The sequence below is a fragment of the Poromitra crassiceps genome, assembly GCF_964638095.1.
Source record: "Poromitra crassiceps genome assembly, chromosome: 4".
Classification (NCBI taxonomy): Eukaryota; Metazoa; Chordata; class Actinopteri; order Beryciformes; family Melamphaidae; genus Poromitra; species Poromitra crassiceps.
This window is the reverse complement of record NC_139626.1, coordinates 64961381-64980358: the sequence shown is the minus strand read 5'-3', so window position 1 is coordinate 64980358 and position 18978 is coordinate 64961381. Positions and strand designations below refer to the sequence as shown.

Below are 18978 nucleotides of genomic sequence, written 5' to 3'. Positions count from 1 at the left end.
ATCCTTGTGGCACCCCACTGTAACACAAGCTCATCTGAATAGTAAAATAGTAAAAACTCTCTTGAGGCCACCATTCATGTTCATCTTAAAAAGTCGTTCTAAATGTGTGTCAATTTGCATAGTGTTAGAATCCAAATTCAAAATGCTTTTGATTGTTGTAGGTGTCTGGCTATTGGTCCATCATAGTGAGAGGCGTGTCCTCTGTCCCCCTGTGCCATTTATAAGCAAATTGTAGGAGGTTGAGTAGATTCCTGAAACAGAAGACTTAGGGCTCATTCAGACACAATCTGACGCTGGCATTGACCCCCTCCGTGCTCCATTCATAGTCAATGGGGGTAGTCCGACAGGCTCCGGCAGTGGGCGACGCAGGGGTATGCGTGAAAAACACGCGGTCGTACGGCGAGAGAGCTCAGGGCGATCCATCTTTTGGGGGATGCAGCCCTATGTCACGCTCCACTGGCCAGTCTAGATGCCACACACACACACACACACACACACACACACACACACACACATTACATGGGAGAAAAATAATTACATTTCTAGTTCGCCACTGAATGGCCAAATTGATATAACTTTCAACCATTTTGAGCAATGCTGTTTCCATACAGGCCACCAGCATTGGCTAGTTGTTGATATTTATAAAGATATTGCAGCTCTCATATAAATTATTTTCGAGGCGGTGGGCAAACTGTAATGGCGTCGATTTCCGAAAAGAATTCCTGAGCTGAGCACAGCCAAAGAGTATAGTATAGACAAGAGTATATGTCATTTCTTGTTTTTTTCCATAGGTATTTTCAAATCACCGTTTGTTACATATCTGGGGGGTCAGTCCCCCTTTAAATAGAAAAATGCGTTGCACACTCTGGCTCCATTATGCATCTATATTTATTGTATACTGTTGTCAGATTCACAGTCATCAGAGAGAGATAGATAGATACTGTAGATAGATAGATAGATAGATAGATAGATAGATAGATAGATAGATAGATAGATAGATAGATAGATAGATAGATAGATAGATAGCTCTAGTATTTGCAGTGTGTCCCGGACCGTTGACACTAGTTGGCTTTGTCGGCGGCTTTGAATTGGCGTTGGATCATTGGTGACAGAAATCACTCTGATTGGCTGGTCAGGGGTAGCGAAACAGCGCATGACGGAGGCTCGGTCCTTCATGCGGCCGAAACATCCTTCTGAAAAAAAGTAATTATTTTCTCTGTATTTTAGGATTAATGAAAACATGAAATTGTTCTTCATATCTTCTTCTTCATAAAAACACAGATACCTTCACAATGTTAATAATGTTTCTATCAAGATGCAGCAGGAGAGAGCGCGTGCGTGTCCTGTATGACCTAATACATCATGTCTTCTCAACAGAGTCGACCAGGAGAGGTCAGAGGGTTCCAGTGGTCCGAGTGCCCAGGAGCATCAAACAGACCTGGACTCCATATTTATGGTGTGTAAAGGATTAACAACACCTTCGACTTCAGCTACATACAAACACACCTTGTACTTCACCATCAACTGAAATCAACCTGTTACAAAAAGGACAAAGGCTACGGTGTCACGACTAGTTGTTGTAGTATGCCTAACCTAATCATCACTAAGGCTTAACCAACAATGTCCTCCCTCACCATTAGCCTTTAGCCCCAATGTAAGTTGAAATCTCTACCCCTAGTGTACTGACGTGAGAGTGAAACGTATGTGTTTGCAAGTCAAGTTTCAAGATTTGTATTGTCACTCTGTTGTACAAGTAGACACGTGTGAAATTCTTATGCTGTGGGCTCCGTTACATAAGGTTGGTAGGTACAAAATCACAGCAAACAACCAATAAGGCAATAAGGCAACAGTTAACTAGGGCAAACAGTGTAAACAGTGTATGTAAAGGGCAATTAAGGCAAACAGTAAAATAATAAAAGTAATTAAGTAGAAGTAATAAAGTATTAAAATAGAGTATAGAATAAATATAAAAAAGTGTCCAAAGTGTCCACTTGTCAGTGGAAGGGCTCTATCGTCGCAAAGGCAGTAATTTTGCGTTAGCGGACGTTTTACGCCCGAATAGCGCTGTGCGCAATGCACAATTGTGGCCGTGTTGCCCCCCTGCGCTTGGCCTCACCTCAGCGCAAACCTCCATATAGGCATGTTCCTCACCTGCTCATACGCCCCGGAGAATAATATTCATGTAGGATATAGAGTCGTCTCCATGCGAGCAGGCGAGGAGAGAGAGAGAGGGGAGTAAACAGAGGTGCAACCAGCAAGACAGCGAAGCTCGCGCTGTGTCACCACAGAGGATTTCCCCTCTCTCATCAACAGTGCTGTGCTGGAGACAATTCTTCCATGTCCCAAAAGTGAACTGGAAGAAGCGGCCAAAACAGAGGGACCGAATGGGAAACTATCCATCAATCAGCTAAATATATAGAGTCATCAAGTCCATGTTGCCAGACACTATTGACTTGCTTTGTGGCATCTCCAGAGTCTTTCACGTCTGTTACATGTGCTCAGGTTGAACCTGCTCTCATCTGTGAAAAGCACAGGGCACCAGTGTCGGACCTGCCAATTCTGCTGTTCTATGGCAAATGCCAATCGAGCTCCACAGTGCCGGGCAGTGAGCACAGGCCACACTACAGGACGTCGGGCCCTTAGGGCAGTGAGCACAGGGCACACTACAGGACGTCGGGCCCTCAGGGCAGTGAGCACAGGGCACACTACAGGACATCGGGCCCTTAGGGCAGTGACCACAGGGCACACTACAGGACGTCGGGCTCTCAGGGCAGTGAGCACAGGGCACACTACAGGACGTCAGGCTCTCAGGGCAGTGAGCACAGGGCACACTACAGGACATCGGGCCCTCAGGGCAGTGAGCACAGGGCACACTACAGGACGTCGGGCCCTCAGGGCAGTGAGCACAGGGCACACTACAGGACGTCGGGCCCTCAGGGCAGTGAGCACAGGGCACACTACAGGACGTCGGGCCCTCAGGGCAGTGAGCACAGGGCACACTACAGGACGTCGGGCTCTCAGGCCAGTGAGCACAGGGCACACTACAGGACGTCGGGCTCTCAGGGCAGTGAGCACAGGGCACACTACAGGACGTCGGGCTCTCAGGGCAGTGAGCACAGGGCACACTACAGGACGTCGGGCTCTCAGGGCAGTGAGCACAGGTCACACTACAGGACATCGGGCCCTCAGGGCAGTGAGCACAGGGCACACTACAGGACATCGGGCCCTCAGGGCAGTGAGCACAGGGCACACTACAGGATGTCGGGCCCTCAGGGCAGTGAGCACAGGACACACTACAGGATGTCGGGCCCTCAGGGCAGTGAGCACAGGGCACACTACAGGACGTCGGGCCCTCAGGGCAGTGAGCACAGGGCACACTACAGGATGTCGGGCCCTCAGGGCAGTGAGCACAGGGCACACTACAGGATGTCGGGCCCTCAGGGCAGTGAGCACAGGGCACACTACAGGATGTCGGGCCCTCAGGGCAGTGAGCACAGGGCACACTACAGGACGTCGGGCTCTCAGGGCAGTGAGCACAGGGCACACTACAGGATGTCGGGCCCTCAGGGCAGTGAGCACAGGGCACACTACAGGATGTCGGGCCCTCAGGGCAGTGAGCACAGGGCACACTACAGGACGTCGGGCTCTCAGGGCAGTGAGCACAGGGCACACTACAGGATGTCGGGCCCTCAGGGCAGTGAGCACAGGGCACACTACAGGATGTCGGGCCCTCAGGGCAGTGAGCACAGGGCACACTACAGGACGTCGGGCTCTCAGGGCAGTGAGCACAGGGCATGTGATGTAAAAAACAAAAAAAGAAGAAGAAAAAAAGAAGAAATTTCAGTTGACCCTATTTGAATTCTAGGCGACCCCACTTAGTGACCCTAAGGTTGGGAACCACTGCACTATTGTTTGTGTGTGTTTGTGTGTGTGTGTGTGTGTGTGTGTGTGTGTGTGTGTGTGTGTGTGTGTGTGTGTGTGTGTGTGTGTGTGTGTGTGTGTGTGTGTTATTTATTGAGGAGTCTCGTGGCCTGTGGAAAGAAACTATTCTGCATACGGTTTGTGCGTGCTTTGGGGAGTCTGTATCTTCTCCCTGAGGGCAGCAGGGAGAACAGGCTGTTGTGCAGGTGGGTTGTGTCCTTGATGATCTTCCGGGACTTCCTGAGGCACCGCTGATTGTACAGTTCCTGCAGTTTCTGCAGCTCACATCCTGTCACGTGCTGGGACACGCGCCTCACCCTTCTCAGCTCCTTGTGGTCCATGGTGGTACAGTTCCCGTAGCAGGTAGTGAGTGAAACAGTTGGTCAGCAGACTCTCAATGGTGCCTCGTCCCTGAGGATTTTGGGCCTCAGGCCAAATGTCGAGACACAGCCCTGCGGCGCTCCTATGCTGATGGTCAGTGGGGAGGAGGTGGGCGAGGACGTGGGCGATTGCATCCGCTGTGCTCCTGTTGGGGCGGTATGCAAATTGTAGGGGCTTGTCGTTAGTGGGAGTGTGGGGCGGATGTGTGATATGACCAGCTTAATTTAATTTATTTATTTGTGTAGGGACAGATCATACATAATGTTTACCAAAAGATCTGATGTCCTGTGCCACAGCATTTATAGCCAAGGCTAATTTGCAATGCCCAATGTTTAGTTCATCCGACAGGATGGGGGAGGTGTTTGTGGTGTGCTGTTTCTCCCCCTTGAAGTCAGAAGCAGCATGGAGTCCTCTCCAAAGGTGTCTTGGGTTGTTGGAGTCAAGTTTGGACTCCAGCTATAAGTTATCTCTGTTAGGCAGGGTAAAGATTACAGTCCATTCATTCACTGGTCTTTATCTTCTTCTTGATCTTCCCCGCTATCTGTCGTGGCGTGGCTCTGAACCGGGGCACGGTTGGCTTGGTGATACACAGCTCCGTGGCGTCTGTTTGAGGTGGACCATTTCGGATGTCGCTTGTTCTGGTTTTCATTTAAAGGATGCTTGGTAATAGTGATAGTGTTGCATGTAGTTGATCAGATATCCTATTGTTGATGTGCTGTCCTCAAGAAACCGTAGCTTCGTGTCGTGTGTGACCATCATAGCTCCCGGTGTCACTTCGGCGTCCTCAATCAGTATCACCTGCGTCGGCTCTCTCGCTTAACTTTGTAACTATTTGGTAACTTGTCCCCCAAATATGATGTCAGTACTTTCACTGCAGCGGTACACCTCCAGTCCTGCAATAATGTAAGCAAAATCCTAATAAGTACTAAGAATAAGAAAGACAGATGGATTTCTAAAAATTAAGTAAATTATCTCAGACTAGTGTCATGATTATAATTTTCTGCTTGGGGAGTATCATATAAAACATTCAGGTCTGACAAAGAATTGTGACATAGTAACATGGGTCCACAGCCCAAAGATGTTCTAGGTTCACAAAACGCCATCAAAATTAAAAGTAACGGTTGTTTGGCCGCTAGAGGTCGGGGCCCAGGCAGGCCGGAGATGAGGCGAGGACGAGGCTCTCACAACTCGCTACTGGGGCAACTCGGTGGCCACGCCCGGCTCGGTAACCAGGAAGTAGCTGTGGATTGAGGCAGAAAGTGACATTCACATTCAACAATTTTAGAACCATTGTTGTGAAACTAGAATATTTTGCGCTTTGGGTTAACATTTCTATTTCATAATTATTTGTGAGATCATGTTGAATCTCCATGCTGCACTCTTTAGATCAGTGCGGGCTTTCACTCTCTGTAAGATGTATTTGATTTTGTGTTTTGTCTTTGATGTCTTTTAGTATGAAGGTTTAATATGTATATTATTCTGTTCCAGCTGCTTGAGGAGAACATTGTCACCTTTGTGAAGAAGGAGCTGAGGAGGTTCCAGAGGGTTCTGAGTCCAGATGAGGCAGAATGCTCAGAGAGTCAGAGAGAGGATGAGGAGGAGGTGGACGATGTGGAGGAAGAGCAGAGGAGCACAGAGGCTTTTCTAAACATCACACTGCTCTTCCTGAGGAGAATGAAGCAGGAGGAGCTGGCTAAGGAGCTGCAGAGAAGTAAGAAGCTTTCACAGCTTTAATGTCATGGAGAGAGAGCAAAGATGGTGGAGAATGAGTGAATCATGTCTGTTAGAGCCAGTTTTGTCCTCCCCATCTAATTCATTTGAATCAGGTATGCAAGCCATAGCTGGAAGACGCCATCAAGCCACAGTTCTCAACCGCAACAAACGAAACAAGAAACAAATTATTATAGAGAACATTTAATTTGAGTTTGGCTTATTTTGATCTCATTTGACTTGTAAAGGCCCATTTTATTTTTATGAATGCATTTGAGTCATTATTTGTTTGGAATAAGACAAATAATCCATTCCAACAAGAACACAAGATCAACAAACTGAGTAGCCACCTTCATGTTTGAACTTTACGGCGTATAGTGAATATAGTTTTAAATTTAAAAAAGCCATGACCATGTCCAAACTGCTGAAAACATAAACATTTGCCAAATAAGATCTATTCATTACAAGATAGAAAAGTAAATGAGTGAAATCCCTCTGGATAATCTGGTAAACTTATTAAACAAAACAGCGCCACACCAGTTGTCTTTCACACTGAGCTGCACACAGTCAGGACCTGTTTGTTCACTCACCAGTGATGAGCTGAAGAGATGTCATGGAGTGGAGATACACATTTACCAGGAAATGTTCACATTTCTCATGTTTACTGAAACATCTGCTCATTGTTCATTTGTTCTTTCAGAAACTCAACATCAACATCCACAACAACAACACAAATCCAGTCTTAAGGAGAGGTTTCAGTGTTTGTTTGAGGGGATTGCTAAAGCAGGAAACCCAACACTTCTGGGTCAGATGTACACAGAGCATTACCTCACAGAGGGAGGGAGTGGAGAGGTCAATGATGAACATGAGGTCAGACAGATTGAAGTAGCATCCAGGAAACCAGCCAGACCAGAAACAACAATCAAATGTGACGACATCTTTAAACCCTTACCTGGAAGAGACAAACCAACCAGAACATTGATGACAAAGGGAGTGGCTGGCATTGGGAAAACAGTCTTAACACAAAAGTTTACTCTGGACTGGGCTGAAGACAAAGCTAACCAGGATATAGAGTTCATATTTCCATTCACTTTCCGAGAGCTGAATCTGCTGAAAGGGAAAAAGTTCAGCTTGGTGGAACTTCTTCATCACTTTTTTCCTGAGACCAAAGAAGCAGGAATCTGTAGGTTTGACAAGTTCCAGGTTGTGTTAATCTTTGACGGTCTGGATGAGTGTCGACTTCCTCTAGACTTCCAGAACAACGAGATCGTGACTGATGTCACAGAGTCGACCTCAGTGGACGTGTTGCTGACAAACCTCATCAAGGGGAAACTGCTTCCCGCTGCTCGCCTCTGGATGACCACACGACCTGCAGCAGCCAATCAGATCCCTCATGAGTGTGTTGACGTGGTGACCGAGGTGAGAGGCTTCACTGACCCACAGAAAGAGGAGTACTTCAAGAAGAAATTCAGAGATGAGCAGCAGGCCACGAGAATCATCTCCCACATCAAGGCTTCACGAAGCCTCCTCATCATGTGCCACATTCCACTCTTTTGCTGGATCACTGCCAATGTTCTGGAATATGTGTTGAGAACCAGTGAGAGAGAAGACCTGCCCAAGACCCTGACTGAGATGTACATCCACTTCCTGGTGGTTCAGTGCAAACTGAACATCAAGTATGATCAGAGAGCTGAGACAGATCCACACATGATTCTCTCTCTGGGAAAACTGGCTTTTGAGCAGCTGGAGAAAGGCAACCTGATCTTCTATGAAGCTGACCTGAAAGAGTGTGGTATTGATATCAGAGCAGCTTCTGTGTACTCAGGAGTGTTCACACAGATCTTTAAAGAGGAGTGTGGGCTGTACCAGGACAAGGTCTTCTGCTTTGTCCATCTGAGCATTCAGGAGTTTCTGGCTGCTGTTCATGTCATCATCTCATTCATCGACTCTGGTATCAATCTGCTGTCAGAACCACAATCAACCTCCACAGACAAATCTGTCAATCTGCCATCAGAAAACCAGTCATCCTCCACAGACAAATCTGTCAATCTGCTGTCAGAAAAGCAGTCAGAAAATCAGTCAACCTCCACAGACAAATCTGTCAATCTGCTGTCAGAAAACCAGTCAGAAAATCAGTCAACCTCCACAGACAAATCTGTCAATCTGCTGTCAGAAAACCAGTCCGAAAATCAGTCAACCTCCCACACTGCTGACTATTCTGAATCAATGTCCAGCAAAGGGTTGATGAGTAAATGGCCATTCTCCCTTTTGAAGAAAGAAAAACAAAGAAGAAAGAAAAAAACAGAACAGCCAGGAGCCATTTTAGACGAGCACACGTTAGAAAATAACCCAGAAACTATCTTCTACCAGAGTGCTGTGGACAAGGCTTCACAGAGTCCAAATGGACACCTGGACTTGTTGCTCCGCTTCCTCCTGGGTCTTTCACTGGAGACCAATCAGACTCTCCTACGAGGTCTGCTGCCACAGATAGGAAGTAGCTCACAGACCAATCAGGATAAAGTCCAGTACATCAAGAAAAAGATCAGGGAGAATCCGTCTTCAGAGAGAATCATCAATCTGTTCCACTGTCTGAATGAGCTGAATGACCGGTCTCTTGTGAAGCAGATCCAAGACCACATGAGTTTTGGAAGTCTCTCCACAGGCAAATTCTCCCCTACTGAGTGGTCAGCTCTGGCCTTCATCTTACTGTCTTCAGAAGAAGACCTGGATGTGTTTGACCTGAGGAAATACTCTGCTTCAGAGGAGGCTCTTCTGATCCTGCTACCAGTGGTCAAAGCCTCCAATAAAGCTTGGTAAGTGCATACCAACTGGATAGATTCAATATATGTTGTGAGGAGGGAAATAAACATTTTCAATGTTGTTTTTTCATCACTAATTCTCCTTTAGGCTGAGTGGCTGTCAGCTGTCAGAGAGAAGCTGTGAAGCCCTGGCCTCAGTTCTCAGCTCCCAGTCCTCTAGTCTGAGAGAGCTGGACCTGAGTGACAATGACCTGCAAGATGCATCAGTGAAGCTGCTCTCTGTTGGACTGCAGAGTCCACACTGTAGACTGGAGACTCTCAGGTCAGGATCACTGTTACTATTCAACAGCCTGTTTAAATTCTGTTTTACGTGCACATTAATATCAGAGAAAATACCTGAACTCTCATTTTCCTGCTGATGTGATGTGAAACCCAACATTCTTCTCTGAGAGAACATGTCATTATTTTCTCACCTCACTGCCTCTTGTTGAAATAGAAAAGTTCACCTGCAAAAACAGATATCTTCATTTGTACTTTTTTTTTTTAATACACTATAAATATTGTGGGCTTCACGCTTTCCTTTCTAGCTGAACTGGCAGCGCTCATTTCTACTGTGCCTCGCTGGTTCCCCCGTGCTCTCGTATGCAGGTGGGCTGTGTGGCACCCCTCACCTCATTATAGTAATCAGATATTTATGTATTTATGTGATAATTTTTTTTTTTTTTGTATATTTCTATTACGAATCAAGAGGTAATTAAAACATTTTCACTGAATCATCTTCACATAAATCAACTAAATAATATTTTATGTGCACTCCAGGGAGTATCAAACAGGTGTTATTTCATTTTAAGAATGACATTTATATGTGTTTACAAATGAAGTCTTCTTGAGTCAAGAACTAAAATGAAAAAACGAACCCGATGCTTGGGTCAACTGTTAATATTGGGGACAATAACAGTTTCTACATTATCATAATTCATTTCTGAGCAGTGTACCAATGAGAAAATCCAACATGTAACAATTTTATACTGAAAGATGGGATCTCTTTCTCAGAAAACCTGTATAAAATCATCAATCGTAAACAATCAAACTAATAGTGTTGGGTGATATGGATGAAAATGTTATCACGATTCAAATTTCCATATATGGTGATAGAGTTTTATCACAATATACATTATGCTAGCCTAAAATCACTCTTTTTATTATTATTATGATTTCAATAATACAAACAATACAATCCACCAACCAACATACAATAAACACACCATTGAACAACAGAGCACAATTAAAACAGGACACCATTAAAAATGACAGGACAGACAAAATATATACATAGTTAAGTTAAGTTAAGTTAGTTAAGTTAAAGGTCCCATATTGTGTGGATTTCTGCTGTTTTAAACATTTGTCAGGGGTCTTTAAAATAAGGTAATGCATTCTGTTTGGGATTTGGAGACATCTCGATTTTTTTCTTGTATTTACCCTCTGCAGCTCAGTATAGTCAGTTTTTTCTACAAAGGCCTTGGTCTCATTGGCCGATGAGGCGCTCCGGTGAGGTGCCCCTCTGATTGGCCGCCTGATCTGTCACTCAAAGCAAACGCTGACTGAGCAGAGCAACTACTGTCTGTGCTTGCGTAACCTATGTGCGATTCGAAATCACGCGTCTGTGCCTGTATGCTGCCTGTAGCTTTAGCTAGCTGCACTGAGCTGAGTCACAAAAAAGTGTGGAAGTGAGACCGTTTGACAGATTCGGATTTAGAGGAAAAGGAACAGTTGAGCGGACCCCATTCGCATTGCGGGTTGTTGGCATAGTGAGCAGACCCTGTTTCGATGCGGTAAGTGGAGTGTTTTTATCTAGCTTTGGCTTGTGTCGCTAACGTTAGCATAGCTAGTAAACTTGCAGATTTCCGTGTCTGTCATGGCCATTATCCCTAGCGTTATATTATACTATAGCCTATTTGGACCCCAGGAAGACTAGTTAGCTGTTGTCTAGGCGGCAGATAATGGGGATCCTTTTTAATAAGCAATAAACGCCAGCTTGCCTGCTGTGTGGATGTAGCTACTACTCCACAGCAGACATAAGCATAACGTTCATTTACGTTCAAATGCATCAAATTGATGTGAAGATTCATCAAGGGATACAAATATTGACATGACACATGTAAACAATAATGCTTAATAATAATAATATGCTATGCTATCTATTAATTTGGACATGACTGTTGTAACGCTAATTCATGCCAGTGTTATTCAGCAATAAAGCTAGCTCATCTGTTTTACAACTGAAAGTCAATAACTGCATGACGGAGGCTTGGTCATTCAACCCGTGTATAACTTCTTACTTCTTGAGTTGATACCTTTATAGTTTGTTGTATGTTACAATAGTCTGTACAGTAACGTTACTCACATCTACTCTAAATTGCCTGTGCAAAATAATAAATGTCATTGTACTGTTCTGAAGTTACCCGTTCTCATTCCTTTAGGTTGCCAGAAGAACCCTGATGAATCCTGAAGAAGCCAGATGATCCTGTTCAGGATAATCTTGGCGTGTATGTTCACTTCAGAATGCAATGAACAAAATCAGACTATGGACCCTTACAGCTTAGGTGTAGCTTAGCTTACAGTATAGCAGTTGTGTATTCTGTGCATGCATTGATTTGACAAATATGGCCAACATGGATACTGTACATGACAATACATTTGAGCAAAGTAATTGTGTTGTACTTTATTACACATCCAAGTAGATAAACAGTAACACTGACTTCTTACAGAATCTAATTATTTTATTATAGAAAATACACACAAAATGCTTGTGCAGGACCATGCTATGCTGCAAAATCACAGGAATGTTCCACTGTAGCAGTAAAGTGGTGCTGTAGGCTATCAATCACATAAATTATACGAGACTAAGTATTACAAAAATATATTTGACAGTATGTGTACTCTATTCTCAAAGTCTACAGACAGATCTTTTGTCAGCTAGGTAGCTGGAGGATTTCTCGGTTGCCGGTGTGTGCTGGGGTGCTGAGCTGCGCTCTCCGACGCTGCTGATGCTTCAGGAGACATGACTGAATGGGGGGAAAATGGAAGAGTGTACATCATTATGTTGCAAATTAGCGATTTTCATGTACAGATTATTTTTATAACATCATTTCTATATTTATTAAATTGTCATATTTACAAAGTTTTGTGTGTACAATAAAAATGTGTTGGTAAACATACCGTACTGAAAGTCGGCTAAGCAGACGGCAGGATCCTGGATGGTCTCTTGGTAGGTGAAGTCAGACTGGTTGTAGCTTACTAGAGAGGCACAAAAGGGGAAAGTTGGCTCAATCCGTGCACTCTAAAACTACATTACCTGCTAACTACAGCCTCAATAATTAGTTACCATGTATTCTAAATGTATCCAACTGTCTCAAGGAAAATAGGACATGATAACCTCCAGAGAAGTAGTATTCCTTGTAGTGTCATTCATGTTTATGGTTGTGACTACAACTGTTTACAAAACTAGCAGGCTTACCAGAGCTGCAAACACACAAGTGAAAAGCTATCAATGGCTGCATCTAATCAGCCAGTAACTACTGTAGGCTATCTTCCATTATGTTAGTGTTAGAAGTCAAATGTACTGATAATAGTCCCTGGTCACCAAAGTAATGTTACCCTTTTAGTTTTGTTACAGAGTTGCTGATCGGTTGTCATGTGTCCAGTCAGCCAGAGAAGCTGCTTGGGTAGCATGCTAACTAATGCCTAACGCTAGCATTAGCTCAATTAGCTTGTTGCAACTAGTCCCTAACATTACAGTACGTGTGTCCTAACGCCACCGGGACAAGGTGTTTGTTTTGGCTGGCTGAGGTTAGCCTATAAGGCACAGTTGTTGTGGCTAACAGCCTCCATTCACACTAGGCTATTCACATTAGGCTATCTCTTCCATGATGTTTTCAAACCCAGCTGGCTGTATATAACTGAACAACCACAAAGTGGTGACACTTAGGCTACTTACCCATGGGTTCAGTTCATTGTTTTCTGGACATGTTTCCATGCTACAGTAGCACAGCAGCTAACAGACCAGACAGGCCTTCCATGCCGACCTCCATTGTACGCGAACACAACAGTTTCCTGCACGCAGCTGTCGGGGGCGGGGCTGTGAGGGGGCGGGCTCTGGGCGGCCCTGTGAATTTTTTTATTGGTTGGCGACATGTGACGTATGAAATCCTTGCAAATTCTGGAACTCTAATTCGCCTCTCCTGTGGCTCCATCTTGTGGCAGGGGAGGGAGAGGAATGACTGTAGGAAGTGATTTCATACTTTTACAGACTTGTACAGACACCCCCAAGTTTATACAAACCACAAAACCCAATCAAAAGCGATTTTCACAGTATGGGACCTTTAAGTTAAGTTATCCTTATGGTGAAATTCATCCTCTGTATTTGACCCATCCTCTACTAGAAACCTTCCTAGAACTAGGAGCAGTGGGCAGCCGCAGTGCAGCGCCCGGGGACCAACTCCAGTTCTTTTGCCAGTGCCTTGGTCAGGGGCACTGACAGGAGTATTAACCCTAACATACATGTCTTCTGGTGGTGGGAGGAAACCGGAGCACCCGGAGAAAACCCACACGAACACGGGAAGAACATGCAAACTCCACACAGAAAGGACCTGGGACGGACCGGGGTTCGAACCCAGGACCTTCTTGCTGTGAGGCAACAGCGCTAACCACTGAGCCACCGTGCCGTCATATACACTGTTATGCCCGGCCTAGGGGACACCCAGCATAACACAAAAAAAGTGACTCCCCTCTTTCCCCTCTCCCAAGGATGACCATGCCACGAAAGGTTTGCAGTCCACAGGTTGTTTAATAAAGAATAGCGACAGAGAGATAGATAGATAGATAGATTAACTTTATTGTCACTTCATGGTACAAGTATCACGAGCGAAATTTCTGCTTGGTTCGCTCTCTCCCATTTCGGCGCCGGTTTGGTTCTTCGTGGGAGGGAAGGGGGGTGGTGGGGGGGGGGGGGGGGGTTGCAAAGCGGCATCAGGGTGAGCCCACCCAACATAACAAACATAATCTATTAAGCTTGCCTCTAAACAAAACCCCCCAAATAAACAACATCCATCTTACCTGCTTAACTAATAACAAAACACAGGAGAAAATGTAACTAACGAGAAATCAGGGCTTCATACCCGTACATGCCGCTATACAGACTGCATACAGTTATAGCAAACAATTAGCAAGAGTACAATGATCAATGTTAACAGCTAGGCCAACAGAAAGTGAATAGGCTAGCTCCTGGCGTGACACAGCCTGGTTGGGAGGAGGAAGAGAGTGAAGAGGCCTCGGCCCAGGATCCTTTTAAGGCCAGCCCCATCAGCCTCCCAGCCAATCACCAGCCGCATGTAGCAAAAGAACACAGGGGAATGGAGTGACAGCTCCACCGGGGGTAGGGAGGAAAAACACATGTCAGAACTCAATATAAATATAGTTTCTCCCCCAGTGTGGACCATCACGGCAATGATGACCCACACTTAGCTATCAATGACCCACACTGGGTCATCACATACACATACATATAACAAACATTAAACGAATAAAACAAAAAATAGTGATGATCATTATTATCACACTAAGGTTGGCCTTAATCTGTTCCATTTCTTATCATAATCTTTCGTTGTTCCCTGTCTATTTGCAAAATGCCTTCTAACAAAAAGTAATGCTTTAGAAAAGAACGAAAACAAGGGAGAGTCAATTGTTCTTTTTCCCTTCAATATATATATATATATTTTTTTTACACAACAGTACTTCAATTTCTTAATTCACCAAGTATAATGGTTTGAGGGCACATGGTTAGCACAATTGAATTGAATGCTAGCCATCTCTTAATAGTCAACCAAAATGTCACCACAAGTGGGCAGAACCAAAATAAATGCAATTTCAGAATGACAAAAGAGACACTTTAGATTCACATGTTAACTTTGATTTAAAACACTTTAAAACACACTTATTTATTGCTAGAATAAAACTAAAGAAAACTAAAAATGAAAAACAAAAGAAGAAATAAATAAAAAGAGACAACAAGCAGAAGTGAAAATGAAATGAAAGCCTGTTCTTCCAGTATGATCTGAACACAGCAGAAAGCCAGCAGGCAGCACAGTGATGTAAACATGACTGAGTGGACCGAAGTGCAGAGACAGAAACTCAACACAAAGATTAAACTAAAAAGAGTCTGAGCTTCAAAAATCCCAGTGAACAAAACAGCAAAACAAACATCTTTTCTTGGTATCTCAAGTCAAAGTGGTGAAATCCTGACGGAAAGACTGAGCAAAGAGCAACTGAGAGCAGCAACTTAATATCAATCCAGGACAGAGGGCAGATGACCACAGTAAAGTAATGAAACAGGTGGGAACACTTGATCCATATTGACACCAAGTGGTCCAGATCAAACAGTTTAGTGAGGCCATCTAGTGGTGACCCAGGCTATGACAAGTAAAAAGAGAAGAGTGAGCACTAAGCACTAAGAAAACATAGTCAGAACTGAAATGTAATGAGTCTTCAGTCACTATCAACTATCTGAAGACGTGTGTGTGTGTGTGTGTGTGTGTGTGTGTGTGTGTGTGTGTGTGTGTGTGTGTGTGTGTGTGTGTGTGTGTGTGTGTGTGTGTGTGGAAAAGCACTCCTGTTTAACTGAAATAAAATGTACAATTCAGTGAAGGGAGTGATGTAATGTTGAACCATAGGTGTAATGCCCACTGGGGGGGAGAGACATGTCCCCCACTTCTCAAGATCCAGATTCTGCCCCCCATCCCCCCCCCCCCCCCCCCCCCCCCACTATTTAAACTGATACAACATTGTGCATAATCTGAAAAGATTGTCCTTACTACTGTTTAACCATGCATGTGTTTGGTTCTTTCAAGTGAGGAGAAGAGAACAGGACAGTATAGAACAGTGATTCTCAACCCTTTTCATATCAAGGACCCCTAATCTGCTCCACAATAGGACCACAGACCCCATAAAGCCATATAAACATGAACTGTGGACTATGCCCATTGAATCAGGTGCAGGTATTTCCCAGAGTTACTCTTCCAGACAAGAGGCAGTGTTGTTTCCACACATGAGATAACTCCTCTGGTGTAGAGACTAGAGAGTGTGTGTGTGTGTGTGTGTGTGTCTGTGTGTGTGTGTGTGTGTGGAGGGGGGGGGGGTGTAGAGACTAGAGAGGAGAGGGGGGGGTGTAGAGACTAGAGGGGGAGGGGGGGGAGTGTAGAGATTAGAGAGAGAGGGGGGGGCCTAGAGACTAGAGAGGGGGGGAGGGTGTGTAGAGACTAGAGAGGGGGGGAGGGTGTGTAGAGACTAGAGAGGAGGGGGGGGGGTGTAGAGACTAGAGAGGAGGGGGGGGTGTAGAGACTAGATAGGGGGGGTGTAGAGAGGAGGGGGGGGGGTGTAGAGACTAGAGAGGAGGGGGGGTGTAGAGACTAGAGAGGAGGGGCGGGTGTAGAGACTAGAGAGGAGGGGCGGGTGTAGAGACTAGAGAGGAGGAGGGGTGTAGAGACTAGAGAGGAGGGGGGGGTGTAGAGAGGAGGGGGGTGTAGAGACTAGAGAGGAGGGGGGGCGTGTAGAGACTAGAGAGGAGGGGGGGGTGTAGAGAGTAGAGGGGGGGGTGTAGAGACTAGAGGGGGGGGTGTAGAGACTAGAGGGGGGGGTGTAGAGAGTAGAGACGAGGGGGGGGGTGTAGAGAGGAGGGGGGGTGTAGAGACTAGAGAGTGGGGGGGGGTGTAGAGAGTAGAGACGAGGGGGGGGTGTAGAGAGGAGGGGGGGTGTAGAGACTAGAGAGTGGGGGGGGGTGTAGAGAGTAGAGACGAGGGGGGGGGGGTGTAGAGAGGAGGGGGGGTGTAGAGACTAGAGAGGAGGGGGGGGTGTAGAGACTAGAGAGGAGGGGGGGGGGTGTAGAGAGTAGAGAGGAGGGGGGGGTGTGTAGAGATTAGAGAGCAGGGGGGGGGTGTAGAGACTAGAGAGTGGGGGGCGGGGGTGTAGAGACTAGAGAGGAGGAGGGGGGGTGTAGAGACTAGAGAGGAGGGGGGGTGTAGAGAGTAGAGAGGAGGTGGGGGGTGTAGAGACTAGAGAGGAGGGGGGGTGTAGAGAGTAGAGAGGAGGGGGGTGTAGAGACTAGAGAGGAGGGGGGGTGTAGAGACTAGAGAGGAGGGGGGTGTGTAGAGAGGAGGGGGGGGGTGTAGAGACTAGAGAGGAGGGGGGTGTAGAGAGTAGAGAGGGGGGTGTAGAGACTAGAGAGGGGGGTGTAGAGAGGAGGGGGGGTGTAGAGACTAGAGAGTGGGGGGGTGTAGAGACTAGAGAGGATGGGGGGTGTAGAGACTAGAGAGAAGGGGGGGGTGTAGAGACTAGAGAGTGGGGGTGTAGAGAGGAGGGGGGGTGTAGAGAGTAGAGAGGTGGGGGGGTGTAGAGAGTAGAAAGGAGGGGGGGTGTAGAGAGTAGAGAGGGGGGGGGTGTAGAGACTAGAGAGGAGGGGGGGTGTAGAGACTAGAGAGGAGGGGGGGTGTAGAGACTAGAGAGGAGGGGGTGGTGTAGAGAGTAGAGAGGAGGGGGGGTGTAGAGAGTAGAGGGGGGGGTGTAGAGAGGAGGGGGGGTGTAGAGACTAGAGAGTGGGGGGGGGGTGTAGAGAGTAGAGACGAGGGGGGGTGTAGAGAGGAGGGGGGGTCTAGAGACTAGAGAGGAGGGGGGGTGTAGAGACTAGAGAGGAGGGGGGGGGGGGTGTAGAGAGGAGGGGGGGTGTAGAGACTAGAGAGGAGGGGGGGGTGTAGAGAGGAGGGGGGGGTGTAGAGAGTAGAGAGGAGGGGGGGGGTGTAGAGACTAGAGAGTGGGGGGGGGGTGTAGAGACTAGAGAGGAGGAGGGGGGTGTAGAGACTAGAGAGGAGGGGGGGTGTAGAGAGTAGAGAGGGGGGGTGTAGAGACTAGAGAGGGGGGTGTAGGGAGGAGGGGGGGTGTAGAGACTAGAGAGTGGGGGGTGTAGAGACTAGAGAGGAGGGGGGGTGTAGAGACTAGAGAGGAGGGGGGGTGTAGAGACTAGAGAGGGGGGGTGTAGAGAGTAGAGAGGTGGGGGGGGGTGTAGAGAGTAGAGAGGGGGGGTGTAGAGACAAGAGAGGAGGGGGGGTGTAGAGACTAGAGAGGAGGGGGGGGGGTGTAGAGACTAGAGAGGAGGGGGGGGGTGTAGAGAGTAGAGAGGAGGGGGGGGTGTAGAGACTAGAGAGGAGGGGGGGTGTAGAGAGTAGAGAGGAGGGGGGGTGTAGAGACTAGAGAGTGGGGGGGGGTGTAGAGACTAGAGAGAGAGAGGGGGGAGGTGTAGAGACTAGAGAGAGAGAGGGGGGTGTAGAGACTAGAGAGGGGGGGGGGTGTAGAGACTAGAGAGAGAGGGGGGTGTGGAGAGTAGAGAGGGGGGGTGTAGAGAGTAGAGAGGGGGGGTGTGTAGAGAATAGAGAGGAGGGGGGGGGTGTAGAGACTAGAGAGGAGGGGGGGTGTAGAGACTAGAGAGGAGGGGGGGGTGTAGAGACTACAGAGGAGGGGGGGTGTAGAGACTAGAGAGGAGGGGAGTGTAGAGACTAGAGAGGAGGGGGGTGTAGAGACTAGAGAGGAGGAGGGGGGGTGTAGAGACTAGAGAGGAGGGGGGGGTGTAGAGACTAGAGAGGAGGGGGGGTGTAGAGAGTAGAGAGGAGGGGGGGTGTAGAGACTAGAGAGTGGGGGGGGGGTGTAGAGACTAGAGAGAGAGAGGGGGGAGGTGTAGAGACTAGAGAGAGAGAGGGGGGGTGTAGAGACTAGAGAGGGGGGGGGTGTAGAGACTAGAGAGAGAGGGGGTGTGGAGAGTAGAGAGGGGGGGTGTACAGAGTAGAGAGGGGGGGTGTGTAGAGACTAGAGAGGAGGGGGGGGGGTGTAGAGACTAGAGAGGAGGGGGGGGTGTAGAGACTAGAGAGAGAGGGGGGTGTAGAGACAAGAGAGGGGGGGTGTAGAGACTAGAGAGGAGGGGGGGGTGTAGAGACTAGAGAGAGAGAGGGGGTGTAGAGAGTAGAGGGGGGGGGTGTAGAGACTAGAGAGGAGGGGGGGTGTAGAGACTAGAGAGGAGGGGGGGGGGTGTAGAGACTAGAGAGGAGGGGGGGTGTAGAGACTAGAGAGGAGGGGGGTGTAGAGACTAGAGAGGAGGGGGGTGTAGAGA

At 47.2% G+C, this 18978-nt stretch overlaps 1 protein-coding gene across 1 annotated transcript in view; it reads left to right on the top strand.

Moving 5' to 3' along the window:
- Positions 1-18978, top strand: part of LOC310775910 (NACHT, LRR and PYD domains-containing protein 3-like) — an 86652-nt gene that overhangs the window by 24355 nt on the left and 43319 nt on the right. Inside the window, exons 7-10 of the mRNA XM_083636034.1 lie at positions 1378-1456; positions 5791-6013; positions 6713-8825; positions 8920-9093. Of these exons, the coding sequence (XP_083492160.1) occupies positions 1378-1456; positions 5791-6013; positions 6713-8825; positions 8920-9093 (2589 nt within the window). The remainder of the gene's footprint in view (positions 1-1377; positions 1457-5790; positions 6014-6712; positions 8826-8919; positions 9094-18978) is intronic.